The sequence below is a fragment of the Acromyrmex echinatior genome, chromosome 5 (genome assembly GCF_024713525.1).
Source record: "Acromyrmex echinatior isolate Ae372 chromosome 5, ASM2471352v2, whole genome shotgun sequence".
Classification (NCBI taxonomy): domain Eukaryota; kingdom Metazoa; phylum Arthropoda; class Insecta; order Hymenoptera; family Formicidae; genus Acromyrmex; species Acromyrmex echinatior.
The window spans coordinates 8,945,245-8,966,495 of NC_141856.1; the positions used below are offsets into that span (position 1 = coordinate 8,945,245).

The following is a 21,251-nucleotide window of genomic DNA, read 5'->3' on the forward strand; positions in this document are numbered from 1 at the left end:
CGAGTTCTTCATTTCTATCTCTCAATCTCTTGCATATTTCAAAAATGTACATCTTATATTTATATTTCTTCGAGATCTTTTTAAATCTTTAAAAATCAATTTTTTTCCAACGTTTCGTATAATATAGATGTCTTTGATTAATTAATTTTCTTTTTTACAAGAGCCAATAAAGACAAGGCTATATGGAAAGGAAATAACTAATGATAAAAAAATAAATAGCTGTTTTATTCAAGTTATTGATTTTCAAATAATTCTTTATATATTACATATATTTTGCGATTTAACAGAACTTCACTCAAATTCTTATATTCTTCTAACTTTGACATGCATGATTATTAACCCCTTTTTAAATGAAAAATGATGCAATTTTTTTTTCTTGACGTGTCTATTATATATCGAATGTCATGCATAAATAATGTCACAGTTATTATAAGCTTTGCCGAAATATTACTATCATTTTGAACAAATGAATAACTTCACCAGCTTCATTTAACGCGACTTAATTACTTAGTTAATTAATTAGTTCAATCCTTTTAGCGGTTGGATAACCTGTGAGTTGAACTTAGTTCAGCCCTTAAATTACGTAAGTGGGATCGATCCTTAAATGTCCGACGAATCTTCCTTCATCGGCGGAAATACGGTCTTGATTAAAAGCGGAACCTCAGAATCATCGTTTTGTCTGACTTTCCTCTTTTTTTATCTTACATGGCTTTTTATCGTACAATCTTTCCAATTCATTTTGTTTAAACGGATTAAAGTTAAACCAAAAAATAAAATGAACGTTAACATATCAAACTCACTTTGTCTTTTGTACAAAGATTTTTAAAAAATATACGTTCCGATAATGTAAGAATAGAAAACAATTGCATTTCAATGAAATCTAAAACTGTATACAACATTTTATCGTATCAAAAAATGTAGTTAAAAATATTTTATTATCAAGGATCCTAATTGTTAATAAAAAATAATTTTAGTCAATAAAATTAATCCTATTACTTTATATAGCCAATGTTTTCCCAAGCGTTACTACTGCCGATTAATATAAAGTTGCTACAGGATGGTGCATAGTGCTCGTCATATCTATATAGTACAGTAAAACGAAGACAGATTTAATACAGCGGAAATAAAAAAAAACATATAGGAAAGGAAAGGATTTATATGAAGGAAATTACATCATAAAGAACGAGCAAATTGACAAACAGGCAATAGAGGAATACGAAAGGAATACAACAGGAAAAAGAGAAAACTTGAAGTCTAGGATTGAAACATATAATTTAGATGAGTTCAATTTTCAATGCTATGATAAAATTTACTTTGCTATCAGTATCGCATTCTCATCAGTCAGAAATAGATATCGAGATCATTTTTGCTTGTCTCCAACATTGAATTCTGAACTCTTCGAAATTATAATTTAGTCTCTGTTTGGAATCGTGCAAAAATTCAAAAGAGAGAAAATCATAAAAAAGTAATTCAAAATAGATAAAAAATTGTACGCGTTCCGATCGCAGAAACGGGAACGTGTATCTCAATCGAGCGATAGAGAGATAAAGTGAGATAGAAAAAAAAAGAAGGAAAGAAAGACGGGCAGATTCGCCGGATTTCACGTGATCGGTAGGCGATTAACGACGGATAATTGATAATTGGCACCAACGCACGAGAGCGCATCTACTGTTCGGATACGAGTCCTCGACGGGACAGCCGTCGTCGGTCTTTCAACTAGATTTAATTGGCCTTCGAAGTGACGGCCTGTCTAGCGCCTCGAGGCACAAACGCTTTCGAGGGCGAAACCGCGTGAGTTTGATCGAATAATGACCGAATAATTGGATCCAGGATCCACTGGGCCCAATGCATTTCGGTACGGTTGACAAAAGTAAAAATCCGAAATCAATATTATTTCAATGATGTCTTCTATGCTATGGATGCAGAAAAATGCCATTTCCGCAATTCTAAATATTAAAGTCATTTTTTATATCTATAGCATCAATGTACGTAAATTCATCGAGATTATACCGATTTCGGCCCCTAGACGAAAACGCACAGCTGTGCTTAGAGTTCCAATAAAATATTGTTCTAAAAAAAATTTTATTTTTGAAGTAAATTTATTATTTAAATGTAATATTTTGAATCGTATTTTATTTGTAATATCATACATATATGTTTTCAAATTAAACTATTGCTTTCTTTATAAAATTCTAATTTCATTATATTATAAAGACCATAAATTGCAATTTCCTTTTAAAAAAATATTATTAAAACTTTATGTTTCGTGTTATCTTCATGACTCAACAATATATTCATTAAATAGAGCACCAAGATAATATATTCATATTTTCCATACATTTATTAACCGTTATAAAGTATTTTTGTTTAATGAAGTATTTTAAATTTCATAATATATAATAACAATAATTATTACACCAAAATAAAATAAGAAAATAATATGAAGTATCGACAAAAGCACAACCCTACGTATTCGCCGTCGATCGCATTTTCGCGGAGGCGGCTCTACTGTAGGTCGGACCACCCAGAGCCTCGTGTATGTGCGAAAGTCTCGTGCTAGACCAACGTAAACACTCGTGCTAAGGACTTTGGCGCATAAGCAAGGCCTCTGGATGTTCGGAGGTACGGAAGCTCTACTCTTGACCGCAACAAATACTCTCATCGAGGCTCTCTAGTCTCTCGGCATGTGCTAAGTGCGCAAGAAACGCCCTCGCTAAAATCCTCGCGCTAAGGTCTTTCTCGGAACCAACATCTTCGTCCTATGAATAACGTCAGAACAAACATCGATGGTTTCGAGTTCACGAGTACCTCGTACAAAACCTTCGCCTAGTTCACATAGAGCCGCCCCCCGCGTCCTTTGCAGCGGTCTCTATCGTAGCATAAAGTGGAACCTACTTCGATCCAGAGATTTGTAAAGCCCACCTCGGCCATTTTTGACTTTGCATATTCGATTCGTATCGCTCCCCGGTCGGAGGAGAGGAGAAAGGATCCTTGGAGAGTGGCCATCGCCTGGGCCGCGTAGCGAACGTCTTGATATTCGACAAAGGCCACTGGCGACCCTCCCTTCGTGTGCATACGAAGCCGGGAGAAACCAGGAAAACTGTGCACAAATAAGAGAAGCGTACAATACGTGCTCTAGTTAGTCGTAAAGACAGTACTCTGGTAAAGGGGGAGTTTAGAGAGGTTTTAGAGGGGTTTGGTTACTGCTTGGTTGCCATTAATGGTGTCGGTGGTGTCAGGCGGTGCCGACATGGGGTGATTACACGGAGGGGATGCGACACAAACTCAGGATCAAATTCAAATCGTTAACAGCTGTGAATTATTTCCTTTAGCATATATGTGCTAATTATTTTAGGGGAATTTAAGATGTACAGAGATAATTACATACAATAATTATATACAATACATACATATAATATAATTGTATGTAATGAAAGAAAATTATCGAAGTAAATTAAATAATAAAATAATTTGTACAATTATTATTTTGCAAAATCTTTAAATATATATAATATTGCACAAATAATTGAAATTATTTTTTAAAACGTAATCAAATGTTTGAAAAATTATTTTGAAAAGCATATCTATTATGTATATATAATTATATATATACATAATATATATATACATAATTTTATATATATATATGTGTGTATATATATATATATAAAATTTGCATCATTATTTCTATTGTTATACTATTCATTTTATAAAAGAGATTATTTATAAAATTTATATTTTCCTTTCTATATACTAAATTCCTTCCTAATCATAATCCTTTCGCATTAGGTTTACAGTGCATTCACAAATCCGCGATTAATCGATAATTCGCGATGTAGAGACATTACCCTCCGTGCAAACCCGTTCAGCACACCGACAATTAGTAAACGGCACTGGTCGCATGGTATTGGTACGGGTACTAGTACAGGTGCGTCCTATATGCCTACAATCTACGACGGTGGCAAATGATTAGCGGATGTCAGTGATGTTTGGAGGCGGTGCTGTTAGTACAAAGCTTTCGGCGTTCACAATGGACAATTTCGACCATTATTGCGCCCTCGGCATGACGATTAAATTTAGGTGCAGATACTTTGTCGTTTGCTCATTATCCCTTGATTACTATGGTTATTAATTTAATTTACCCATTTGTTTATTTACAAATCTACAAGGAGAATAAATCAGAAGTAATAAATTTAATGGTTCACAGATTGACGTACAAATCTATAATCATATGTAAGTTCACAAATTCATAGATCTATAAAAACATGTAGTCTTAAAAATTTGTATTAAATATCTTCTATTTGTAAAAACAATGTATTCTTTAATTAATTTAATATCCATTTTTAATAAAGAATTTAAAAAAATGTTTTTTTCTCTTGAAAAATCTATCAAAATTTATATATTAGGTGTTGGAATTAATTCGTAGCGTTTTTAATGAAAGAATGTTATTTATTTCACATGAGCATTAAAAAATACATTAATGAAAGTACTTCCCATCACTTGTAAAACGCTACGAATTAATTCCAACACCTAATATATTAATAATTAAGTATCATAGTAATTATATATCGATTAATTAAGATTGAGATTTCTGATACATATTAAAGAAAAATTTAATATTTTATAAAAAGAAAAAGAAAACTTAAATAAATCTTAAATAAAAAAAATTGTTAATATAAAAAAAATATAATACATAAAGAATTAATATAAAAAGTAAAATTAAATCTTAGATATAAGATTTCCAGCTGTTAATTTTTTAAATTATTTGAAAATATTTTTAATAGAATATGTTTATAAATGTTCCCTTTTCAATTAAAAAACACTAAAGAATGATGTAAAATTGTGCTCATATTTTTGAAGCATTGTTTACAAATCTTTTTTAATTTATATTTCTTCTTATTTAGTACAAGAAATTTATAATTCCTAAATATTAATATCTAAACTATCATCTTTAAATAATCTAATATGATACGTGTTCCATGATCAAAAATATTTTCGCAAGATTATAAAATTTTTTTGTCTTAACAAATGTACTTTTTCTCAAGCGTATCAACGTGAAATAATTGCTCGTGTAAGAACAACGGTTGAATTACATGCGACGAGGACAATGTATTCACATCGTCGACGACGAAATTCCGTCGAATACTCCCGCGAGCTACCGAAAATTGTAGAATGCGCAGGGCGCCTCTCGCACGTGCAAACGCGTGTAATTAACTCAGGCACTCACTTACGAATTCATACTGCAGAACTCTGGGGTTTGCGGGATAATGAGATTTCGCAGGCTAATTATACGAGGGGAGGAAGAGCTTCTCTATTGGCGTTAGAACTTGTGAGACAGTCGCGCGCAGACTTCCGTCAGCTGCGAAACTCGAAAGAGTAGATCGCGTCTTTTAGATCGTTATTCGTACCCTGTGTGTTCAGGACGCTGTTATTAGCAATTCTTAATATTTTGTTAAAAAATTTTGCATCTCGAATATCGATAAACCCATTACTTTATAACTAACGTTTAGTGTAACAAGAATAAATAATGTTTGGACAAAAATACAAATTCAAAGATATACAGGAAAAAAATTTAGATAATATAAATTGTGATAGTGTCTCATAAATGATAATAACAATATAAATAATAATAATATAAATGATAATAACAATATGATAATTTTATACACTCTGCTTTTCATTACAAGAAACGAAATACAATTGACATATTTGATAGAATAATTAATGTGTTAAAATACTTCTGTCAATGTCACTTTTTCACTACTGTGTATCACAAGGCTCTCACTAAAAATATAAAAGTGTAAATGAATAAATCCTGTGCAAAACTATTCTTTGTTGTTCGAAGAATAAAGTTTTTGAAGCGTTAAAACAAAATTTGCACAAAAATATAAAAACTTTTACTCTCCTGCTATTAAATTATTTTAAACTGAATAAAATATATTTTAGTTTCTTATTTAAACTCTTTTCTACTTAAACTCTTTCTATCCAATAATTATAAAAAAAGTTATTATATTTCTAAATTTTTCTTTTTCTTTCGATTCAATAATTATTTATGTCTAAGGTAAATTATATTTACTTGACTTTATAAAAATAATTAGACATTATATCATTTCCTTTTTTTACAATTATACATTTTTTATATTATAATAAATATGTAAATATTTTTTACTCTATATTAATATTAATATTTAGATCCTAATTTCTGCGTTTTTAATTTTGCAGTGAACTGCATAAAAATATGAAGTACGTCATATCATATATTTTATTAATTCATAATTTTTATAATTTAACTATTAAACTCTTTTTTTCTTTTTCTGTCTGTTATTTTTCAAATAACCATAGTAATCGGTGTATCAAAAATACCAAACCCCCGACTACTGTCAATGTTCTATTAAATAAAAAGTATCCACAAGTATTATAATAGTTTCATATTATTTTGCGGTGCAGTATACAAAAATCAATTCATGTAACTTTCTCTTTGTACATAGATAATAATTATTGCAATCCCGCGACTACAAACACGTGATCGAGGTTCGCAGCATTAATCAAAGGTAAATGAACGACTCTGCCGGATCTTCAGTTTTTCCCATTCCTATGTAAAAGTATATGTACAGCGAATATATTAGTTGCGGTCTAACCGATTTAATGTAGATATATCGAAAGAGTTCGTAATTCTCGATTCAATGATTCACGACGTACTGGAGGCGTACTCAGGATCGTGGGAAGGTTCCGCATGGTAGGGCACGTGAAAATAATTTATTACATGAGCGCAACTGTAATGCCCGGCCGGATAACATATTTTAACTTCGCCGCTTGTTGGATAGCTGACACTTAAGCGAGCAGTTTAATTGCGAATATCTCCGTCCGTAATTAGCGGGTTATCATGTTTAATTACAATTTTACGTTTTATATTTTTTTAATGACCTAAAAGTTTCGCCCATAATATATACCAATTGGAAACCGCGTAAAGTATAATAATATGATAATTAATAGTAAATATGCTAGTCCGCAAATTTTGCAAGCATGGTAAGAATCGCATATATTACGCGCTATTCATGTATGCTTGCGATGTATACTTTTTAACTGCGTTTTTTGTCTAATGCAAGAAATCCTTGAACGCATATATCCTTGCTAAAGTTATATAACTGTAACGACGTAAATCACTAAGAGCATAACAAGTTGTTTCTATAATAAACGCAAAATTTCCGGTCTTTAATCTATCTGGAATTTATTCGTGTGAGTTCGGTTTTAATTCAAAAATTGTTGAATTTATGTATATGATAATTATAGAATTTTTTTATTTAAACATATATATTGACAAATTCAATTGTTAGACAGATTCAATGTGATTCTAGAATTTACATAAACAAAAAAATCTACAAAAATCAAGAGATCTATTAATATTTCCATTAAAAGTCTCCACTAAATAAAGTAATCTAAAGATAAAATAAAAAATATTTTAAAATCTAAAAATTTTTTATCCAAAAAATTTTCCACAAAAATTTTATTCAAAAATCGAGGCCTAAAAAATTCAATGATTCTAAAATTTGTGTTTTATTCATAAATATCAAAAATGTTTTTAAAACCATTGTATTCTTGCTGTTCGTTTGTCAAGAATTGCAAACGTTTCGAACACCACGACATCGTGATATCACCACCACGTGGTACGCTGATAAGACCCACGTGTATCGGTACCCGTATCGCAATTGGCGCGCATTTACCGCCAGCATGTGTATGTCATATGAACGTGACTTGGTTCTTTTAAGTAATCTATTATCATTGCTATTATTATGATTAATATACGTATTTTCTGACATATTGCATTCAAATAAAATTAATTATCTACCTTTATTATGATAAACGTAGTCTTTAAATGTTTTAAGCACCAATATTGCATCAAATTGAGATCCCGCTAAAAATTTTAATATATAGATACGTAGATAATAATAAGAACATTTAATTTCATAATTGTTTTATTGAGACTTTTCATTAAAATTCAGAGAAACGAAAAAATATTATTCTAAAGTTAAAAAAATTTTAATACATACTATTTCTGCAAATTTATCTAACGATGCCTACACTTTTACAGCGATAATGCACACAACTTGCAGTCTAAAAACTGTGTCCTTAGAATATCTTGATAATCACACACATGGTGTAGGTCATAAAATATATAAATATAATAAATCGATAAGCGAGCCAACCAACTAGTGAGCATATTCGATTGGCTCGCATCCGGCTATTAATTAAAAGAATAAGGTAAACAATTAAGATGTCTGACCTGCTGAAGATGTCCTTTAGCTCATGCTCAGACACGAACTGGCCCAGGTTCGCCACGAAGAGGGTGGAGCACTGCGCATTGCTGACGGCTATGTTCGGCTGTGATGAGGGTGATCCGACCGGTGACGCCAGTGCCGGCGACGGTAGAAAATGAGGCAGCGACGCGTGTATCGACGTCAACGTCGTAGGATGCGGTAGGGACATAGGCGCCTGGAAAATATAAATACTTCTGTCATACACTCGCTGCGCTTGACCATGAGTCGGTCTGCTCGCACAGATCGACGCATTTGCGTCAATCCGCCCCATCTTTTTCAACCCTACATTTGTCCCTATAATAAAAAATTGTATCTTTTCGTTCCGATCTTTAAACTTTAGTAGACGAATGTATAGATTCGAACGATATTCTGGCAAAGAAAACATCCCACCAAAAAATATACCATTTGTGAAAATATTGAAACAAGTAAGCATCACAAAAGAATTAAAATCTAAAAGAAATTTAAATTGAATGTGTTTTAAAGTTAGAATTTAAATATAAGGAATATATAAGTATTCCAGAACTTTCAACACTTTTCAAGACGATAAAATAAAATTTTTGAAAAGTAAACACATATTATCATATATTCCTGAAGTCGCTTTTTATTATTTGTAATGTTTATAATTATAAATGCATGTTAATGCATGCGTTTATAATGTTTGTAACTATAAATGCCTGACGAATATTGAAAGTTTTTTTAGAAAATGAAGCCTCGTATAAAAAAATTTTATTTTACATTTTCAACAGATATGTTTAAGTAAAATCATTTTCTTCATTTGTATTACCAGTATTGAAACATTCTGTATATCTTTTAGACATCTTTTTTGCTGGAATATTATATTTACGTTGATGGTGACATTATGCAATAACTTTTTTTTTGTAATAATAACTTTAAATTGTATGTTGCAAAGCACTATGAAAAATAGTCGACTATTACTTTTAATAACAGAAAGCGACTAAATTAACTTTTTTTTTAAATATCTTCTTTTAAATATCGTGCTTAATGGTAAAGTTATTTCACAGTCATCTACCAACAATATCTACTTTTTATTGAGAAATTAAAAATAATAATTGATATAAGTAGCTAATCTTTCTCTCGCATTGAAGTAAATTATATAACGCAAGAAAACGCAACAGATTTCTTATTTAACTGTACATAAAAATATGTTTGTAAAAGATATCATCAACATGAAAGGAATGATTTTAAATCATTTGCATTGAGTATCGTTATTAACTTATCAAAGCAATGATAAATCTCGCCAATGACATTCTCAGTATCGTCAAGTCGCTCGAGAATGCATTTAATCGAGTTGGATCGTAGAAGATATTCAACTTAATAAGTTACGACGTTATTGCTACCAGGTTCTCGGTTCGTTATTCCTTGAGTGGATATCTCGAGATTCGCTTCCTTTTTACTTCCGTTAAAGGAAAAGCAAGATGCGTACGGAGAAAAAGGAAATAATAATAGCTAGCAGTCCGGACTCAAGAGCTTTCGATTTATCAAACGTTCAATGCAACGGATTTTCTCTCTCGTGCGGATAAATTCAAGGAATATCGGATTTTAGTAATAACGATATTTTATGTTTGAAATTTTGTGTGAGCTTTAAAAAAATTAGCTTATAAACTTTCAATCATTTCTAAAAGCTTTCTCAATATAACCGTTTCAAATTTTTACTGAATCGATAGTCTGTTGTAAAACAAAAATTTCACGTATGACTATTACTGACTTTTCTTGTGTAAAATTATTTATAAAAATTTAATTTATGTTTTACAAACAAGTATAGAAGTTTTTTTTGTAACGGTATTAAGCAACAAGAAAGAATCACAAACTTATTGAATCTTAATATTAGAAACTTTAAGATTGAAGCAAGAATGATTTATAGATTTAAAAAGCTTTATTGAAACGATAACTTAAGAGTATAATCTAATAACAAAATGTATCTTTCGAAGAATTCAATTATATAAAAATATTTACCTATAATTTAAAATGTAAAAGAATGATATCCGATTAACAAACCTAAGTATAATTTTTTCTAAAGTGATTTACCTATATAAAATCCAAAAGTTCTTGAATCAATCATAGCATTTAAAATCGAGCATGTTTAGCTCTCCAAAAATTTTAAAATTTTCAACATCAATTTACAATTTTCAATCGAGATATATTTACAAAAACATTGATCACAATTCTTTTTCCCCGCATTCTCGATTAATCCGTGATTCGCTATGGCGTGTTACAGAATAATTTTAGTCGCTATTACGGTATAAAAAACATCATATAATATCATACGCAATGCGATCGATAAAATAACAGATTATATCGCGTTTGGACACATTCATGACTATGTGCTCTCGCATTATTTGCTCTCGTAGAAATCGATTGTGTGTTGTACGGACGTTAATGCGTGACAGATATCTGGGTAAACCTGACATAGGTTCATACATTAAAAATTAATAAAGTTATGTGATTTGGATACCATCAGACCGACATCGACAATATTTTAAAGGGGATTGAAGATGTACTTACGCTGAACAATTTTTCGATTCTTTAAACTTCAAACTTCTCTTGGACATTAGTCTCTCCTTTTAGTATTTATTAATAGATATGAATTGATAATATCAAAAATCATAAAATAGAAGAAAGATTCCTCTTTTCAATTTTATATTAGATTCTAATATAAATTTAAGTAAAAGATAAAATTCCAAGAATAGAAGACTGATATGGAAAATGTTTGTACTCTCATTTCTATACCTCTCTTCTCATATCTCTTCATTTAACTTTTCATATACCCTTACATTAGATGCTGCTAATTACCTAACATGTGGCTTATCGGTGTTATTTATGGTTTCACCTTATATTCTTCATCTATCTTCATTAATAACCATGAAGAGTAACCCCGAACTGTAAATATCATCAACGCAACGTATAACATCCATAAGTTTTAAATATACTCTTCCCATAAAATTAAAATGATGGAAAATACGTATGATGCTATTAGAAAAAAGTAAACCACGGATTTATTAACATCGGCCATAATTAATCCATGTCGCGACAAACTACGGAGACATTGTAATAGCTTCGAAACTCTGCGATTCGAACCTTGCGTGACATACACCTACACGACTACACGTTCCTATATAATACATGAGGACACGCAGTGCGACGACAAGTTACGTTATCGATTTTGTGACGATATAAAAAGTAATATTCGAATACACTGACTGACGTTACACGCGTATGCGGAAAAGTTGCTATTTATATAGTAATCCGCATAATATTATTCATTCTTCTTGATGCTTCCATGGGTGCTTTCTATATAACTAATCTGTGCTTCGCGGGTTTTCTCCATGTCTTGGTCCATTCTTAACTTCACTCTAACCCCCCCCCCCCCTCCACCACCAAAAAACTCCCATCTCAACAAGTAGCGTAACATAAAAAGGAAGGACCTGGAGGAACAGCTCAGTATCAGGCTGCTCCTCGCCCTGATGAAGTGGACTGCAAGGTCCACGAAACGTTGGCACATCAAGAATGGACCAAGACATGGAGAAAACCCGCGAAGCACAGATTAATAATATTATTCATTGGTTATTCTATTAATTCTGGTTTTATATGATGTTTATACTAGGTTATCATTATCGCATCAAATTTTAACAAACTTTCTGATTCAATTATGACCCCGACCTTTTCTCAACAAATATTTTCTCAACAAATATTTTAAATTACAGACTATTAATAACCCAGGCAAAATTTTTTATATATGATGATGTATAAAATTATTTTGATATTAAACTGATTTATGACACATATATATGTATTAGCATTCAGTGTTCATAAATTATCGAAGCATCAGTTCCCGTAAGATCACAAAAGTTAAGCAACGTTAGTCAGAGTACAGCTTAGGATGGGTAACTGATTAGAAAGATCTTGAAATTGTATATATACTTTCCAAATATATTTTTTTTTATTATAATTTTATTCTATATAATCTCATCTCTCTTTTTGTAAAAAGTGATACTAATTAATAAATTTCTTATTAGGTGTTGGAATTAATTCGTAGCGTTTTTAATGAAAGAATGTTATTTATTTCACATGAGCATTAAAAAATACATTAATGAAAGTACTTCCCATCACTTGTAAAACGCTACGAATTAATTCCAACACCTAATAATTTTTTAGCAACAATTTTCTATATATAATCTAAAGCAAAATATATTTGTATATAGACATATATAATCATATATAGTCATATATTGTTATATATAATTGCATAAAATTTTTTTCCTGAGAATAAATAACATTAAAAAAAATAAAACTTTAAACTATAAAACTTTAAACTATAAAAAATAAAATAAAAATTTTATAACCGTTATTTATTTTTATTTCAATAATTATATAATTTAAAAAACTGATAATTACAATGGAAAATATATTAGATAATTCGCTCATATAAATTTCAACAATAAATAAGGAGCTTCTACCAGGTCATTTCAATAAAGAGCTCTGGTGTAAACAGTAAATTTTATCATTCTTTTATTATGATTTCACGGAACGTTTCAACTATATTAAGATCTCTCATCAACCGTGTTTATATATTAGGTGTTGGAATTAATTCGTAGCGTTTTACAAGTGATGGGAAGTACTTTCATTAATGTATTTTTTAATGCTCATGTGAAATAAATAACATTCTTTCATTAAAAAACGCTACGAATTAATTCCAACACCTAATAAATGAAATAAAAAAACCCCGAAAAAAAACAATAATTTATATAGACATATTAACACTTAGAAATTATATAATATGTCTATATAAATTATTGTTTCGGGAGTTTTTATTTCATTTATAAACACGGCTGATGAGGACTTATGCCCGTATTCATAGTCAGACCTTGTACTTAAGACTTTCTTAAATTTATCTTTAGATGCTCAAAACAACCGAAAGACTAAAACGTTATAAAAAATTCAATATCCAAGATTCTAGAATTTAGGAGTCGAGGACTCAAGGCAACCATGATTGAAAAGCATCTTCAGTCCTTGAGCCCTCATGAATCTCCCTGTTACCATGTAAGAGTAATCGAGTATAACGATCATGTATCACTAACGTGCATCGGGGCGCTCGTCGGCGGCTCCAGAGCTTTGTCTGCAGATAGTCAAAGATAGGAACGTACGGGGACCTGAGGATGTAACGCCGGATGCACTAGCGTCGCATGTTGCAGCGTGCCCGGTAATTCGCCAGCTGTAGAGTACGCCAATGGATGATGCCACAATTCAGGACCACCGGGGAAGAACGGACTCCCTAGGTCTGCAATAGAGCACAGGATTAGATAGAGTCGCTCCCTTGAGTAATTTAACGCGCGGTTGCGAACCGCGTTGCGCGAACACGCGTTCTTGATAGCCAGGATATCTACTGATATCTGGAAATGCCAGAAATGAATTTTATCTTGATATCAGATATATCACAGATATATTGCTGCGATAAAAGTGACACAAATAAAAAAAAACTAGTACTTTTTAAATAATGAAAAGAAATCACAATCCCCTCTCTTTAAGACTAACATATTATGAAAAAAAATACATTGCTTATATACTGATAAGGGATAAAATTGACATAACCCTGTAGGATTGCAGTGTCCAAATTTTGAAAACGTTTAACATAGTTTTAAAAAATACGTTGTAATTATAGAATACGTTAAAAATAATTAAAAAATATATTAAAAGTATAATTTGGAAAGAAAAGTTTTGCATATTTAGTATACTAATTAAAACATTGCTCTATTTCACAAAGAATTTTAGAAATGTTCTACTGAAAAGTTATTAATTTTGAGTTGTTCACTTTTCTATCATGCAGCGATATTTAAATTTAATATAGTAATATTTTTCATTTTACAAATAAAATAATATTATATAAACAAAGAATGATTGAATGTTAACTATAATTGTATATATTTTTTAACAAAATTAGTAAAATCATTTGTAATTAAAAAATTTAAGTATAAAAATAAAAAAATGAAACTCTTAGAAATTTTAATAAAGATAAAAGTATATATATCAGAATGTGTTAAAAATTTTGCTTACATACATACAGTAGATATCCTGTTCATTATAATTATTTATATTAGTTTTTTAAAACTTTTGGACGGCTTTTATGTAAAGTTTTGCTAATTTTGGTACGTGAAATATTATTACATTCCTTCTTATAGAAGAACTTATGTACAATATTGTTCTACTTATCATAATATCTTTTACGTAAAAGCTGCCTACTGATCTTTGCTCTAACAAAATTAATAATATTTATTATTAACAGGTCATGAAAACGTGTTATTCGCAGTCAAAACAAATTATTTAAATATCGCATAAAACGTATTGGGTTCGAGGTGAAACTTTGCAATGCGGTCATAAAGGTCGCGCCAATTTACCACGCATATCATTTCAGCATTGTAATCGTCGCGCTAGTTTCGATGCACTCTTTATGAAGAATACACAAAATTATTTGTTCTATTTACGATTGAGATTAGACATGTAAAAAAATTAATTAACGTAATTCGCGTAATAAATGTTTGCTCGTGGTTGAAAGAAAGCGAACACAATTTAATCGATTTTGCGAGACTATCAATTACATTAATCGATAATGTCCAATTTACAAATTCTCTTTTTTGCTAAAAATTACAGAGACTACGAAAATGGAAACGATAATCATGATATTCGAGGATTTCCGAAAATTGAACGACGAGATTAAAAAAAAAATCAATGAAAGCTCAGATGTATTAAGGATTATCTTGATTTATTCTACTAATTGCAATAAAATAATAATTCTAAAAGATTATATATATATAAATTATTATTTATTAATATAAATTATATAATAAAAACCATAAATTTATGCGATATTAAATCAATATCAATGTAAAAAATTAATTCTTTACAAACTTAATTTTCTTATTTAAAATAAATAAATTAATTTAGCAGAGCTATTTAAATTACAAGAAGATTTTAAATCTTTATTTTGCCATGTAAAATATGTCTTTCTTTTTAAATTAATGTTTCTTCTTATAACTAAAATTCATTCTTAATGTTTCAATTTTTTCTCTTTATATAAACAAATAATAGATTTTTTATAAGTAACTAGTAGAAATTCATTTATCGCTTAAGTAAAATTTAGAAGCTTCGTGTCGCGAATATTGCCACTCGAGGGAGTACCACGACGTAGATTATTCGCAGTGTAATGGCAGAGTATAGTGTGCCATCGAGCGTAATCGCCGACGGCACGACATGAAAAAAATGATCTTCTTGGAAGCCGGTAAATCGTTGGAGAGGGACTTATGATTAGGCGTTACAAGCCACAAGTGACAATGGTCAAACCGAGCATATCTTCCCAACGATTCATCTGCGAACCTTTACTTGTGATTTCGTTTGCGATACTAATCTCGTTACGCAATTCATATTTACATTGTTTTCCTCAAAACAATTTAGTTATTTAATTCTAATTTCTAAGCGAGTTTATCGTTATCAACTTAATGGCGTGTATCTAACTGTATGGTTTTGCCATCGTGAAGAAATTCAAATGGTAAAAATCTTGGTGAATTTTTTCAGAATGAAACTTTTTTTGCCTATTTGCTCCTCTTTTTATTGATATTGGCATAAACGATTGTTACTGCAAATGTAAAATAGCAAGAAACAACAGCGACGAAATTGATGCAGATCAATATAAAGTTTACCTCCGCGTAGAACCGCGCCTTTCCCGTCATGAATGCGCAATTACTCCAATATTTTTTTTATTACTATATGAATTGCTAAAGCCACAGTGGCAAATATATAACAAAACGCTCTTTCATACAACCACACAATATCGCGATCGAATATCGCGAAAAATTCGCATCGTTCACATATGTACATCAGCGTGACTAGACAGCATGTGTATCTGCTCTATTTCTTTCGAGCTTTGAAGCCAGTTATTATCTTGCATAGATCTTAATGTGAGATAAAAATAACTTTGACATCAATACATTTACAAATAGATTAAGATTTGTTGCTGCAATAATGTATCTCGATAATCTGATAACAAAATTATATAACTTTCTACATAATTTTATATTCTATATAATTTTATATAACTCTCATATATTTAATTGCATAATTGAATTTAACCAAAATTTCTTCAACAGCATTTGTCTAATTTGTATTTTCTTATTATTAATTATAATTTGTTTATCAGAATTATAACATCACATAGTAAAAATTAAATTATAAATTATAATTTTTAATACAATATATATATATATATATATATATATATATATATAATATAATATAGTATCTATATATTTATAATTACATAATGCAGCGAATTCCGATTAAACTATCATTAGTTAATCAACGGTAGTTTATACGTGAAATAATTTTACAACATAAACATGGAAAATAAAAAATAAATAATCAAAACTTTAATTGTGGAAAGTTACATAATACGATTATAAAGTATGTTTTCAGATCACTCATAAAGTCCAATTAATCAAAATCTTTATTTAGTATGAGCGTGATATTAAATTATGAGACGTCGAGTAGCTTGCCTCTCGGTGCGATTGACTCGCGATTATCTATAGATTCTGATTTAATCCCACATATGCGATTTTTCACGTTTAAAAAGCCGAAAAGCCGATTCCATCTAGTGATTAAGAGATCTTTGATCATCAATGCCGTTCGGATCTGGCGTGAAACTGTAGGTCTATATATATCAGTAAATATATGTATCGATCCCTCAGGCTGGAGATTGGATAGTAGACTAACAATTCCAAAAAAAAATTCATTGTTAAAACCTCATAAGCAGTAAGCCCTGTCTGTCGTTTGAAACGTCATTGACATCTCGAGCGAGACCAATATCACAAATCGTGTTATAAATCCCGTTGCTCTTTTACCGACACCGGCAACATATCCCAAGAATACCGATACACCTAAAAAAATGCTTTTTATTTCGCATATTTGATGAACAGAGGGATCTCCCACCTTGATGATTTTTAGGCTTTTCATAGTACGCTCAGTACGATTGACTGTTTAGTCATATGCATGACTAAAAACAACATATACAATTATAGTACATCTGCACAACATCATTATGATGAATCGCGTTGTGCTTGGTCTGGAAATGACTGATTCCTCGGTCATTTTGATCATGATTCGTCGGTCATTTTGAATTGGAACAAAAAATAGTAAAACACGTATACTTAACACGCGCGCATACAAATACACAGAAGATGTAATGGACACATAATCTATTACAACATCCAATGTAAGCAGGATGAGTTTTATATTTTTAATTTTATGTTTTATTGAGAAGGATTAAAACATGATGTTTGAAATTTTGTATTCCATTAATGTAACAATTTATAAGAAATATACACGGCACTCGAATACCAGCCAGACTCGAATAACTCATATTTAACTTATAAAAATCTTTTCCTTCTTTTCTTTCCTTTTATACTTGTTTCTTATAAATTAATTTCTAAACTGTGTTGAGACGTAACTATTCTCTATATATCTTTTATATACAGGGCAGTGCACAAAATGTCATACTATTTGCTTTATATATATTGTATAATATTTATTTTTAATAAGAAATAGTATAGAATTAATTACCAAAGCCTGAAAATTGGATAATTAAATAGTATGACATTTTGCTATCCTGTTCATGGAAACTAATTATATCTGCAACGGAAATCGTACTGTTTCCGTCTGCAAGCCAACATTTTTATGTAACAAAAGAATTGTAGCAATTTAATTTTCCAAAAGTTGGGCAACTATTGTAAATCCCATGAAATCTCCTGAGATTTGTATTCTCGCCCCTCTTCTCCCCCCGAGAGAAGAACTGCTTTTATTTCCATTAAAATGTGAACGTTCGCCAACAGAAGCTACTGCATAAGCCCTTACGTGTATAGGTCTGCCATTCGGTGGTGTGTTTTAGTCCCTGCCAGGACTGTGCACTTTATTGATTCTAGGCTGACCTCCGATTCGCATGGCGAAGCATACAAGCTCGAGTAAACGTACACCGTCTAGATAGGGAGAAAGCTTTGCCCGTTGTCGACGATCAGACTTTTTTTTATTTTCTTTTCATTTATTTCGCAAATGACAAGTGAATCCAATAAATTGGAAAACAATGCGTTACCTTTCAATTCATTCAACTATAAAGACGTCGATTTATCAAATATAAACGTATTCGTGAAAAATTATCTCATTCTCTGCATTAATTTCTAAATTGAGTTCCATCAATAATAAAAAATCGACAATAGAAAAATATATAGAACAACAAAGAATTAATTAGTAGTTTAAAAGGTTTGATTAAACATTAATGTGTATGTTAAAAACCGTATAACGTATTTTTAATTGATTTATAATTTATTACAGTTTGATTACAGTTCTATCGTTTCTTCTATCATAATAATGCGATTTGAATATATAGTTGCAAGAATAACTTGTATATTTTATATCATAATAATAATGAAAAATTTACAATTTTGATGATTCAAATTCTCCAATCTTATTGCCTTCTCTCACCGAAGTGATTCAATTCTCACGCACTCGATAATGAAAGTTATGACGAAACATTGTATTTAACACCTCTCACGTTCACAGAATGTCCTCGAATCATTGCACAGTAGAGATTCATTTGCACAATGCGTGTCTTCTTCGTGGTGCGATATGATCAAGTTGTTAATTTTAATCTTAGGAATATATTTTGCAAGACTCATTATCATTTTTACACTACACAAAAATTGTATTTGTTATTTGCGGTTAACGTGCATTGTTCAGAGCTTATATGAATTACATTTTCATTCTAATTAATAATTGCAATAATTAATTTGAAATTCTCTTTCCTCTTCTATCATGTACATAAAATTCATCATTAATAATTATAGTAACATAAATAATACGTTTATAAATATAAATGAAAATATAAATTTCTATAACATAACAACAATAAAAAAGGAATTATAGACGTAAAATATTAAATACCTATTATGATTCATAAATATACTAATTAGCGACTATATATACTGAAAATTTTCTACTGAGTTATATACTGAAAGTTTTATACTGAAAATTGAAAAAATTATATACGTCGCTTTAATAATTTATTGTTCAATGACGTCAGTTGTTATGCGCTATTCAAATTGATATACCAAGGTTAATGCTATGTTTACAATAAGAAAATTTAATGCACGATAAAATGAAAATAAAATTTTACGTCGATTTATAAATAACTTGTTTCAATATTTGTCATTAATTTCGTATTTCTAACAGCAGTATAAATCAATATTTTTCAAAAAATAAATAACTTACTAGTAAATTACTCGATATGAATCAACTGGACTTATTTTCTATGTAGCACGATTCTAAGAACTAAATTTATGCCCATTAAAAAAAAAGTAATATAATGTGTATATATAATATATATACAATTATATGAAAATGTCTTGCACGAGTAAATGCAATTGCTACATTGTTTATTGTCGTCGATCACGCGAAACGAGAACTTATAGGCATAGACAATTATTCTCAAGCACGTGCCGCATTCAAACGCGAATAAGAAATGAGATATGTGCGCGATGAGAAAAAAATTCTACAGAGAGAGAGCAGTCTTTTCTAAAAGGACGCGCAGTTTCTATATCGATTCCAGGCCGTCATTTGTGACACACGCAACCCTCGCAACTACGCGAACAACGCACGTGGCCTTTCGCACGAACCTATTCCTACAATACCTTCTTGGCGTCGCGTCTCGAACTCAATATAACGCACATATGCAGATCTATGTTAACGTTAACGCTATTGCGGTGCATGTTCCACACCGACATCGCGCCGACATTGCGCGGAGGGCTCTGGCAGCGTGTGAAAAGCCAACCGAGCATACCATTTTCCGGGAAAATGCAAGCTGCATTCCTCCGCGCGTAGATAATGCATAATACGTCTGAGCACGCACGGTCAAACGTGGAAGACTCGGTTAAATGGACCATGAATTTCGGAGCGTACAATCAACGTGTGCGTCTTCTCGTTGCGCGAATCTTGTATCTTAACGCAATATAAATATGACAATTTATTGCATCAATTTCGTTTCTGGTGTATTTTGTACTATGCACAATGAATCTCTCTCTCTCTCTCTCTCTCTCTCTCTCTCTCTCTCTCTCTCTCTCTCTTAAAATTTCGGAATTATGAAAAAAATAATAATTTATTCAAGTAGAAAAGTAAAAGATAAAAAAAAACATTATCATTCTACACATAAAATGATTGATGTATCAGTATTTTTAGAATGCTGTGTTTATCCATTGATTGCATCTTATATAAAAAAAAATATGAAAGCCATTTAGTTGGTTAGCATACTTAACAAAACGTCGAATATTAATGACCACTACCAGCGGTCGTTTAGATACAATTTGACCTGATTATTTCTTACGACTATTCTCCTCCATAATTCACCAGCAAACAGTTTAGGTGGCGATCATAAATTTTATTAAGCTCGCGCGCGTCTCATATAACTTTTGATATGCAAGATGCCAGTGTTTCCCAACCAAAAATCTGTCTAAACTTTGACGATGTACTGTGTATGTGAAAAACTCTACACACAAAGTTTCTATATACTTCTATTACTTTCTATACTTCTATTATTTCTATACTTTAATAATAGATTTTTTTATCATTTCGATCATTTAAATGACTTTCTCTGAATAAAAATACTGAAAAATAACATTTATTGTCATAAGTTTCAATATTGTAAATAACATTTTTGTTTAAAAACAAGATTTAAATTAAAATATTATCAAAATTTGTAATTAATAAAAATTATTCGTAAATAATAAAAAATTGTCATTTATTATTTTGGAACTCACATTAATATATCATATTTTTTTTAAAGATATAAAAATAAAAAGTTATATATAACAGTATATAGATATACGA

The 21,251-nt window shown here is 30.5% G+C and overlaps 1 protein-coding gene across 4 annotated transcripts in view; it reads right to left on the reverse strand.

Moving 5' to 3' along the window:
- Positions 1 to 21,251, reverse strand: part of LOC105143238 (protein couch potato) — a 101,720-nt gene that overhangs the window by 15,194 nt on the left and 65,275 nt on the right. For 3 of the 4 annotated variants that reach the window (XM_087406420.1, XM_087406419.1, XM_087406418.1), the window contains exons 6-8: positions 13,478 to 13,611; positions 8,282 to 8,490; positions 2,896 to 3,100 (exon numbers count right to left, since the gene is read on the reverse strand). In XM_087406420.1, the coding sequence (XP_087262546.1) occupies positions 2,896 to 3,100; positions 8,282 to 8,490; positions 13,478 to 13,611 (548 nt within the window). The remainder of the gene's footprint in view (positions 1 to 2,895; positions 3,101 to 8,281; positions 8,491 to 13,477; positions 13,612 to 21,251) is intronic. The other variant, XM_087406421.1, reaches the window with a different exon arrangement.